The 11786-nt window shown below is 38.9% G+C and overlaps 1 protein-coding gene across 3 annotated transcripts; it reads left to right on the top strand.

The window, feature by feature from the left end:
• Positions 1 to 212: 212 nt before the first annotated feature.
• Positions 213 to 6452, top strand: LOC104449453 (disease resistance protein RUN1-like). 3 transcript variants are annotated; one of them, XM_018876591.2, is made up of 6 exons: positions 213 to 897; positions 1435 to 2566; positions 3455 to 3736; positions 3840 to 4715; positions 4749 to 5583; positions 6224 to 6452. In XM_018876591.2, the coding sequence occupies exons 1-5, from the start codon at positions 368 to 370 to the stop codon at positions 5256 to 5258; spliced, it is 3330 nt and encodes a 1109-aa protein (XP_018732136.2). In that variant the 5' UTR covers positions 213 to 367; the 3' UTR covers positions 5259 to 5583; positions 6224 to 6452. The 3 variants fall into 3 exon arrangements, with proteins under 3 accessions (XP_018732136.2, XP_039171570.1, XP_039171571.1); XM_039315636.1 differs by having other exon boundaries at positions 215 to 897; positions 3840 to 5583; XM_039315637.1 differs by lacking the exon at positions 3455 to 3736 and having other exon boundaries at positions 215 to 897; positions 3840 to 5583.
• The last annotated feature ends 5334 nt before the right edge of the window (positions 6453 to 11786 follow it).

The raw sequence follows: 11786 nt of genomic DNA, 5'->3' as shown, positions 1-11786 counted from the left end.
ATCATGAAATCTAGGAAAAACAATGAAAAAATTAAAATAAGAAATACCGTCAAAAAGAGAACATAAATCGTAATGGATATATTGGAATAATCGAATCGTCTTGTCTAGGAATTTACTTTACCCTCATCAAGTATTATATATCTCCTATTTTATTATATGTATACAAATATTAGATTCAATTTTTCATCAACTAATTTTTATAAAATTATACGACTAAAAGAAGTAACTTTAGAGTTTGGAGGACTTTCATTGGCTTGTCTTTGTCAAAAAGTCGTCGCTCTCAAGAACCCAAGATCAGATTCGGGAAGGACGACTCTACGTCTCGCTACGATCACATCCGGTGAAGATCACGAGCTCCTGAAGGAGGATGAAGAGAAAGTGGGACTCACCAGACGCAGCGGCGACCGCGTCCGTTTGTGTCGACGGCGGCGGCGATTCGTCGTCGGGGGCCGAGTTCGAGGTGTTCTTGAGTTTCAGAGGCCCCGACACCCGTCTCAGCTTCACCGACTGCCTCTATCACTCCATGGTTGGAGCTGGGATTCGCGTCTTCAGAGACGACGAAGAGATCCGGAAGGGCGAAAAGATTGGAGGCGAGCTTCTGCGTGCCATCGAATCCTCCAAAATATACGTGCCCATCTTCTCTAGGAACTACGCATCCAGTGCGTGGTGTCTTCGGGAGCTCAAGCACATGGTGGAGTGCTCACGCAAAGCGAATGAGAAAGTGATCCTACCCATTTTCTACGACGTGAATTCCGACGATGTGAAGCTCAAAACTCCATTGTATCTCGACGCTCTGAAGAAGCACGAGGAGAAGTTTGGCCGTGATGATGTTCGAGAATGGGAGGAGGCTCTGGCAGAGGTCGCAAGAATCAAGGGATGGGGCTTGAGGAACAGAGGGTAAGGGTGTGCGTTCGGAATCTGCCTTCTCTTTTCTATTGTCTGGGCAATTAAAAGTGCAATTAGTTCTTTTTATGGGAGAAGTGCATTTCGGATTGAGATGATGACGCGTACTCATGATGCTTTTCTCTGTGTAAAATCATCCTGCTTACTGCCCCAAAACAAGGAATGCTATTATCCACTGTTATCCTTTTAGAGTTGATTTTTTCTGCAGATGTCTGCAAAACTGAGAATAAGGAACAGAATTTTACTCTTTTAATTACTCCTACCAAGCACTGTATATTAGTTAATCCTTTCTTCTTTCATTTTTCCTTGTAATCATTGTCTTCCTTTCCCGAGCCACTCATCCAAGCACAGTGTAGGGTAGATCTGATTCTTTTGTAAGTGGGGATTTCCTTTTACTTAAGATAGTCATATTCTTTTCGGTAAAACCTCGCTAATTCAAAAAATCCAACTAGTTTTGTGTCTGTTATATTCCTTAACTAGAGTCTATCTGCTATCTGTCTCACGCTAAGATCTTGTGTTCAATATGGCCAGCCATGGCGAAATCATCAATGCTATTATTGATGATGTTTTGACTAAGCTGATGAAAAGAATGAGAAATTTGCCGGATCATTTAGTCGGGATTCATGATCATGTGGAAGTTATCATGGACTTGTTAAACATCAGTTCTCCTGAAGTATGTTACCTGGTCATCCATGGAATGGGCGGAATCGGTAAGACAACCCTTGCAAGTGCTGTCTTTAATCAAATTTCCAATCAATTTCAAGGCTGTAGCTTCCTCTTGGATGTGCGCGAATCAGCGCAACATGGTAGAATTATTGACTTACAAAAACAGTTGTTATCAGAAATTCTCCAAGCCAAATCTCTAGGTATCCACGATTCTGTTCATGCAGGGGTTAGCATAATTAGAGAGAGGTTTCGTGATAAGAAAATTCTCATTGTTCTTGATGATGTAGATAAGTGGGACCAATTGTCTAAATTAGCAGAAAAGATGAATTGGTTTGGTCCTGGAAGCAAAATCATCATTACAACAAGGGACATCAATTTTTTACCGATCAAAGAGGAGGAGAAACAGAGTAGTTGCCTAGCACATTCTGAAGAGTTTAAGATCTATGAAATGACAGAATTGGATTCTTTCCATGCTCTTCAACTTTTCAGTCAACATGCCTTCAGGATGGATTTCCCACCGCATGACTATGATGATATCTCACGCAAAATCACTCACAAAACTGGTGGACTTCCATTAGCTCTCGAGGTTATTGGTTCTTCACTTTGTTGCAAAAGCAAAGAGTTTTGGAAAGACACGTTGAAGAAATTAGATTTGGTGCCTAAGCAGGAAGTCATTAATAGATTAAAGATCAGTTACGATATGTTAGAGCATCATCAAAGAGAGATCTTTCTTGACATCGCATGTTACTTCATTGGAAAAGAAAGACTTTACCCGTACTATATGTGGAAAGCTTCTAACTATTTCCCAAAATGTGAAGTACTTGTCCTTTTTCGAATGTCTTTGGTAAAGATAGTAGGAATCAACGCACTGTGGATGCATGATCAAGTGAGAGATCTTGGAAGGGAGATTGTCCGACGCGAAGACGTCAATGTTCCAGGGAATCGTAGTAGGTTGTGGTTACCAAAGACTGCCTTGGACGTGATTCAGATGAAAGAGGTATCACTATAGTCACCTTGCTATTTTCCTTAGCAATAAACCATGTATTTACCAATGGTTGTGGAGTTAGTTCTATGTTGGAAACTTTTTTTTTGTTCATTTTTTTCTTTTGATAAAGAAAAAAGAAAAGGTTTGAATAAGAGTTCATTGGTGGTAATATCATTATATATCGTATCGAAAGGTGTTAATAACTTATTAGCAAAATCTTCAAGGAACACTTTGTGTACGGAAAAATTGTGCAACAAACTATATGAAAATAGACCCAGATTGCGACCACCGAGGCTATCAGAGCTTTCTAAGGCTGATTTTATTCCTTTTAGCTAAGTTGACAATCATTAGCGACATTACTCTGCAATGAGACATCGTCCACAAGCCAGGACTTGAGATTTGTAACAGATTCAGCAATTAATCATAATCTACTTTTGCGTATAGTCCGATAGAGCCTTCCTACAATATATGGATTGGTAATCAATGGTCCATCTTTAACATTTCAAATTAGTGTATGATGAAACTAAATCTCTCTTGTATGCTGATCCTTTATTTGGAATTCACAAAGAGACCTAAAATGAGTATGGCTTGCCTGTTCTCATCTTGCAATAAAACTCCTACGAAACCTAATAAAGAGATGCTCTGGAGTAAACCGGGCTTCTACACGCTCTAGAGCAGGTGGGTTTTGATTCATAGAGTCGCAATCAAGTTATAAAATCAAGACACAGTTATGGATTGGTCCGATGGTATCCTTTTTAATCTGCTCTTTCTTATGCATTTAGATCTGTACGAAGTAATAATGTGTGTTTTGTTATTAAACATAGTCAAGCTTCTCATACTTTTATAGCACCATGTTTGTCATCTAGTTCAAATGTGCCCTTATGCTTTTCCGATCACTAGGGGACGAACAAAGTCATAGCACTCAGACTAACAGGACTCTCCAAAGTGCACAATTTCACGAGTGAAGAATTTTCAATGCTGCCCAATCTAAAATTCTTGGAATTGGAGGGGGGGAACATGGTAGGGGACTTTAAAAATCTTCTCTCCAAGTTAATATGGCTCTCTTGGAGCAATTGCCCTTCGGAATTAAACGCGACGAATTTATGTCTGAAGAAACTAGTTGTGCTCAAGCTTTCAGGAAATAACATTACCGAAGATTGGGCCGGATGGAAGCCATGCTTGGTACAACATCACACATGTGCAATTTACTTTCTCATATTTGTCTCGCTAACCAAATGACCCATTTGCCTTTCTTGACTTGGCTGATCTTGATTTGTTTTTCTAGGTGAGCGAGAACTTGAAAGTTATAAAAATCTCCACTTGCAAAAGCTTGAAAAGGACTCCTAACTTCTCAAAATGCTTGAATTTGAAGAGATTGGTTGTTGCAGGTTGTACAACCTCGCTGGTGGTTGATGGCTCTCTCTCTAAACTAGAGCGCCTTAAGTACTTGCAAATCCAACCTCATTGTATTCTGCTGAGAGAGGATCGCGACCTTTATGAGGTACCTTTTGTATTAAGTGGTCCAAAATCCCTCTCAACGTTAGAAATAAGTAATATGCCAGTTCGAGAACTTCATCATTCCATTGGAGAGATGAAGGGTCTGGAGTATTTGTCTATAGTCGGTTGTTGTTTTCTTAGAACACTTCCAGATTCCATCGGAAAATTGAAATTGTTGCTTGAATTGAGATTGGAAAACACAGGAATCACAGAATTACCTCATTCTATTGGAGATCTTAAAATGTTGAGGAAGATGAGTCTCACTGGGACTCGGATAAAGAAGCTACCAAACCAAATAGGAGGGCTAGAGTGCTTGCTTGACCTAGATTTGAAGGGAACTGATATCTCAGAATTACCTTCTTCTATTGCGAATCTCAAAAGGTTGGAGATTTTATGTCTAGACAAGACTGCGATAAAAGAGCTACCAAGGGCTATAGGGATGTTGGAGAGTCTTAAAGAGTTGAAAGCCCGAGCCTGTCAAAATTTGGAAGGGGATATTCCAAATGAAATTGGGGGTCTTTCTTTTTTGAGGATATTAGACCTTAGAAGGAGCATGATTAGGAGATTGCCCATGACTATGAATCAGCTTTTTCATCTCCAGGAACTTTATTTAGATTTCTGTGATGAATTTGAACAGATCCCAATGCTCCCCATGAGTTTGAAGGTGTTGAGGTTAGAGCTCCCCATGAGTTTGAAGGTGTTAAGGTTCTCATCTTATTTATTGTGGAACGCCCCTGACCTTTCATACCTAACTAGTTTAGTCAATCTTTATATATATAACTACGCTTCTCAGTTGTCAGAATTCAGACATGGAGCTCCAAAGATAAAGTGGATTGAGGGGTTATTTAATTTGGAGAGCTTGACGCTCATAGCGAGAGATGTCACATTTCCTCTTATTAATTTGGCTACTCTTTCTCGGCTTCGTATTCTTGCAATTACTTGTGTTGACTCCCGATCTCTGGGGGGGCTTCCGTCCAGTCTTGAGGAATTGTCTCTATACGATGTCAAGTCTCCGATGGAAAGGTCTCTCTTTTCCAACTTGACAAATCTGTCCCAATTGGCTCTTTATAAATGTTGGTTGAGGGAGGTCGACTTTGATGAAGTGCTTGGACAACAGCTGGTGAAACTCCATAGATTGGAGGTGATGGATAACGAATTGCTTGAGAGGCTATCCGTATCAAGATTAACGGGGCTCCAAGAGTTGTAAGTGTTTAATTGCTCGAGCCTGATGAAGATTCAAGGCGTGGAGAAACTGGGATCGCTAGAGACATTGAATATTCAAGCATGCAGTTGCTTAGAAAGGTTGCCTGATTTGTCAGAATTAAAGAAGCTGGAGACGGTGATACTCGTACATTGTCCATTGCAAAATTTGCCTGATTTACGATTTCAAGACACGTGTCATTTGACGGTTTTAGAATGCCGGGGTTCACCTGATTTTGCTGGCACTTACGGTAGCTGGAAGGACCATAGTGAGGACGATGTCAACAGCCAACTCTAGAAATAAAGAATCATCTCATATTCTCTGACAGCTGGTAAAATTTCCTTTGGTTTCTTCTTTCCCTTTATTTTATTTTTCCCATTCTTCCTGAGCAATTTTCTATTTGTTCCTGTTGGAAATATTCAGTATACAGCATGCATCCATGTTCACCTTTAGTATTAGAATGATTTAAGCAGCAATTACTCAAGTGAAATTTGTGAAATTTGAAAGAAATAAAAAAGGAAGGTCTTATTCACAACTCGTGGATTATTATTTACGTTATTTGTGGGAATTGTATTATGGTTCGTATATGGGATGATGATGATAGAAGTATTAGTTGACAGAATAATGGCTGTTCGGATCTTTAAAGAGATTCTTATAGGACTCTATGTTTGCTAAGACAATATGGATTCGACTACTTGAAGGGTTATGATATTTTTACAATAATAATAGTTTCTCCCACAATTTAAGATCTAGAAAGCTTTCTTTCAGGACGCTAATAACTTCTTTAACAGCTATTTTATAAATTAATATGCGATGTACACGTTAAATAGTTGTGGAAAAAGTGGTTAAGGAAGTGGAAATACCATTAGCCTCACTTAAGTTTATCTCCTTACTTCCTTTAATCCTTCGAGTACATCCTGTCTAGTCCTACAGATGCTGTCAAAATGACTAGTGGACTGGCATATATGCAGAGTACAGGGAGAAGTTCGGAGTGACCGGCTGGGGAACGAAGTACCGATCATTTACTGCATAGAAGCGAAGTGAAGAAAAATACTCGAGTACCCAAACTTCTTACCAAAAAAATTGCTGTAATTGTGCCAAAACTTAAGGTTTTTAAGACAGTCAAATCCTGTTCATGTCAACAGGATCGTTTCAGCCTTCTCAACCCAACACTTGTAATAAAGATCTCCACGTCACGAAGCATACGCGTCCACAAAAATGAGAAGGACTACCCCTCCGCCATATTTTTTTTCTGTCTCTAGACACCTGCAAAATTTCCTCCACGAGAAGAAGAAATTCCCAGTAAAAGAAAAAATCTTGGACCCATAACTCATTACTAACGTGCGAGGAAGAGAACTTTGATTTATCATGGCAGTTCTTGTTCCTGGTGGGTGTGCAAGATTGAGTCTGTCGGCAAAAGCAAAAAGTTTTGGAAAGACATGTTGAAGAAATTAGATTTGGTGCCCAAGCAAGAAGTCATTAATAGATTAAAGGTTAGCTACAATATGTTAGAGCATCATCAGAGAGAGATCTTTTTTGACATCGTATGTTACTTCATTGGAAAAGAAAGACTCTACATGTACTATACGTGGAAAGCTTCCAACTATTTCCCAAAATGTAAAGTACTTGTCCTTTTTCGTATGTCTTCAATGAAAACAGTAGAAACCAATAGACTGTGGATGCATGATCAAGTGAGAGATTTCGGAAGAGAGATTATCCAATGCGAAGATGTCAATGCTCATCGTAGTAGGTTGTAGTTACCAAAGATTGCCTTGGACATGATTCGGATGAAAGAGGTATCACTATAGTCACCTTGCTATTTTCCTTAGCAACAAACCATGTATTTACCAACGGTTGTGGAGTTAGTTCCTCATAGGAAATTTTTTCTCGATAAAGAAAAAAAAAAAGGTTTAAATAAGGGTTCATTGGGGGTAATATCTTTATATATCGTATCAAGAACATGTTAATAAGTTATTAGCAAAAACTTCGAGGAATATGTTTGTATACGAAAAAATTATTTAGTACATTATATGAAAACAGATCTAGATTGCGACTACCTAGGCTATCAGAGTTGTCTAAGGCTGATTTTATTCCTTTTAGCTAAGTTCAAAACCATTAGCAATACTACTCTGCAATGAGACATCGTCCATGAGGCCGGACTTGAGATTTATATTAGATTTAGCAATTAATAGTAGTCCGCTTTTGCGTATGGATAGAGCTTTCCTACCATATATTAATTGGTAACTAATGGTCCATCTTTAATGTTTCAAATTAGTGTATTATGTAAATAAATCTTTCTTGTACATTGATCCTTTATTTAGAATTTACAAAGAGACTTAAAATGAGTATGACTTTTTTGTTCTCATCTTGTAATAAAACTCATATGAAACCTAATAAAGAGATGCTTTAGAGTAAATCAGGCTTCTACACGCTTCGGAGTGGTCGTGTTTTGATTCATAGAGTTGCAACCAAGTTATAAAATCAAGACATCGTTACAAATCGATATGACATCATCTTTTCTAATTTGCTCTTTATTATGCATTTATGTATGTACAAAGTAATAATGTGTGTTTCTTTTTTATACATAATCGAGCTTCTCATACTTATATAACACCATGTTTGTTATCGGCTTTTCCTATCACTAGGGGACAAACAAAGTTGTAGCAGGACTAACAGGACTCTCTAAAGTGCACAATTTCATGAGTGAAGAATTTTCAAAGTTGCCAAATCTGAAATTCTTTGAATTAGAAGGTTGGGGGGGAGCATGTTAGGGGACTTTAATAATCTTCTATCCAGGTTAAAATGGCTCTCTTGGAGTGATTGTCCTTCGGAATTTAACACGACAGACTAATTGTGCTCAAGCTTTCAAGAAGTAAAATTACCGAAGATTGGGCCGGTTGGGAGCCATGCCTGTACAACATCACACGTGTAGTTTACTTTTTCTCTAATTTGTCTCACTAACGAAATGACCCATTTGCCTTTCTTGACTTGGCTGATCTTGGTTTGTTTTTCTAGGTGAGTGATAATATGAAAGTTATACAATTAACCAGTTGCAAAAGCTTGGCAAGGAGTCCTGACTTCTCAAAATGCTTGAATTTGAAGAGATTGGTTGTTGCAGGTTGTACATCCTCGCTAGTGGCTTATGGCTGTCTCTCTCTAAACTAGAGCACCTTAAGCACTTGCAAATTTAACTCACGTGGTCTGCTGAGATAAGTAGTCCAAAATCCCTCTCAAAGCTAAAAATAGGTACAATGCCAGTTCGAGAACTTCGTCATTCCATTGGAGGGATGAAGAGTCTGGAGTATTTGTCAATAATTAGTTGTCATTTTCTTGGAACACTTCTAGATTCTATTAGAAAATTGAAATCGCTGCTTGAATTGAAATCGGAAAACATAGGAATCACAGAATTACCTCATTTTATTGGAAATCTTAAAATGTTGAGGAAGATGAGTCTTGTTCGGATTCGAATAAAGAAGCTACCAAACCAAATAGGAGGGCTAGAGCACTTGCTTGAACTGGATGTGAAGAGAACCAATATCACAAAATTACCTTCTTCTATTGGAAATCTCAAAAGGTTGGAGATTTTATGTCTAGACGAGACTGCGATAAAAGAACTACCAAGGGCCATAGGAATGGAGAATCTTAAAGAGTTAAATGCCTGATTCTGTCAAAATCTAGAGTATATTCAAAGTGAAATTGGGGATCTATCTTTTTTGAGGATGTTAGACCTAGGAGGAAGCAAGATTATGAGATTGCCCATAACTATGAATTGGCTTTCTCATCTCCAGCAATTTTGTTTGGATTCCTACAACGAATTTGAACACTTCCCAGAGCTCCACTTAAGTTTGAAGGTGTTGAGGTTCGCACCTCATTTATTGTGGAATGCCCTTAACCCCTATACCTAACTAGCTTAGTCAATCTTTCTATATGTCATGACACTCCTCAGTTGTTAAAATTCAGACATGGAGCTCCAAAGATAAAGTGGATCAAGGGGTTATCTAATTTGGAGAGTTTGACGCTCGTAATGAGAGACGTCACATTTCCACCGATTAATTTGGCTACTCTTTCTCAGCTTCATATTCTTGAGATTACTTGTGTTGACCCCCGATCTTCTGTAGGGCTTCCGTCTAGTCTTGAGGAGTTGTCTCTAGTCGACGTCAAGTCTCCGATGGAAAGTTCTCTCTTTTCCAACTTGACGGATCTGTCCAGTTTGGCTCTTCGTAAATGTTGATTGAGAGAGGTCAACTTTGATGATGTGCGTGGACAACAGCCGGTGAAACTCCATAGATTGGAGGTGATGGATAGCGAATTGCTTGAGAGGCTATCCATATCAAGATTAACGGGGCTCCAAGCGTTGGTAGTGTTTACTTGCCCGAGGCTAATGGAGATTCAAGGCGTGGAGAAATTGGGATCGCTAGAGACTTTGCGTATTCAAGAATGTAGTTGCTTAGAAAGGTTGCCTGATTTGTCAGAATTAAAGAAGCTGAGGATAGTGCAGCTCCGAGATTGTCCGTTGCAAAATTTGCCTGATTTACGACTTCAAGACACGTGTCTATTGTACGTTGAAGGATGCGGGGTTTCACCAGATTTATTTAGCTGGCCGTTACGAAAGCTGGAAGGAGCATAGTGGAGACAATGTCGACAGCCTCCTCTAGAACTAAAAAAATCATCTCATATTCTCTCACAGCTGGAAATATTCAATATATAGCATGCATCCATGTTCACTTTTAGTATTAGAATGATTGAAGCACCGATTGCTCTCGTGAAATTTATGAAACTCAAAAGAAATGAAAAAGGAAGGTCTTATTCATGACTCGTGGATTATTATTTACGTTATTTGGGAGAATTATATTGGGGTTCATATATGAGATGATGACTATAGAAGTACTAGTTGATGGAACGATAATTGTTGGCATTTTTAAAGAAATGCTTAGAGGGACTTTGTGTTTGCTAAAACGATACTTGGATTCGACTATGTGAATGGTTATGATATTTTTACAATAACAATAGCTTCTGCCACAATCTAAGATGTTGAAAACTTTCTTTCACGATGCTAATAACTTCTTCAACAGACATTTTATAAATTAATATACAAAGTACACGTTCAATAGTTGTGGAAAAAGAGATTAAGGGAGGGGAAATACCATTAGCCTCACTTAAATTTATCTCCTCACTTCCTTTGATCCATTGAGTACATCTGTCTAGTCCTGCAGCTGCTGTCAAAATGACTACTGGACTGGCATTCATGCAGAGTACAAGAAGAAGTTCGGAGTGACCGGCTGGGGAACGAAGAACCCCTAATTTACTGCATAGAGGCACAAATCACAATTCTTATCTCAAAATACACAATGGTGGAGTGGCAGCAATCTTTGCTCTTGATTGGAGATGATGAGTGGATTCAAGACTTGACAAATTTTCCAAGACCAAAGAACATACTTTTGTTGTTAAGAGTTTGTTTCACAGCAGTCTCTTGATTCAATCTGGCTATGTAATCTTCCATGTCTGGTTTTTTGCTGTAGAAAAGCTTTCTTGCACTGTTGCAAGAACTCTGTTCAACTTATGCCGTTCTTATGATGGAAGAGGGACATCCAAGTCCCTTGGAAACTGTAACCTTGCCGTGGCAGGATTTTTGCACGTCAGGAAATTCGGGAATGTACATAGTGTTGTTTGCAATGGGATTAAATGCAGCTCCTTCACTAACTTTTCTGGAGCTTGAAGTCGCTACCAACACTTTCTGATGATAGACATTGAGCGTGAACCATGTGACTTTCAGTAGTCCTTGTCATATTGATCTTTGGCCATGGCAGCATTATCATAAGGGGCTCCTCTACCACTCCCAGTGCTGTTGACACCTCTGTTGCATACTTTAAGCCTCTATTCAGTCTAATATGTACTTTCTATTGCTGAGTCCATGCTTTTAACTTGCTTCCGGATAGGTGACCTCATGTTCAGAGTTGTCAATGCCAAAATCAGCAGAATCACTATGCCCAAGTACTGGAGGTCCAAGTTCAGATATCTCATAGGATGAACCATTGCCCTGATCTAACAGTACAGATAGACGTGCAACATTATTGACAACATTAGCTCCTGGTTATGGTGCTAGCAGTGGAACTGCACCAGCAGCAATCGAATTAGTATCTGAGCTCTGCAAATGTACCTAATCAAAATCTGCATAATATAGGAAAATCTAAATCAATACCATTACCCTTATGTCTGCGAGGCAACAATCTCCGTTTAAGTGGAGAAATAATGACCTGGTGAGGATTGTCAAATGAGTATCTACATGACCTCGCAGCAGCTTCAAGCTTAACAAAGTTTGCCACCACAGCAGATCATGATATATCCATATCAGACGAGAGTTTGCCATCCAATCCTCAGAGAACACTTTGTCTCAAGTGAACTAAATGTTTGAGCAGATCAATATTACCATTCATGGGAATGAATTTATTACGAAAGAAAGTAGCACCGAACAGAGAATAAGAGAAGATCTCGGGATAATAAACAAATAAGCCCTTAAAGCAAAAAAATTGCGAA

The sequence above is a fragment of the Eucalyptus grandis genome, chromosome 6 (genome assembly GCF_016545825.1).
Source record: "Eucalyptus grandis isolate ANBG69807.140 chromosome 6, ASM1654582v1, whole genome shotgun sequence".
Lineage (NCBI taxonomy): Eukaryota > Viridiplantae > Streptophyta > Magnoliopsida > Myrtales > Myrtaceae > Eucalyptus > Eucalyptus grandis.
Note: the sequence above shows the minus strand (reverse complement) of the source record. Positions and strands in the feature narration are given on the sequence as shown.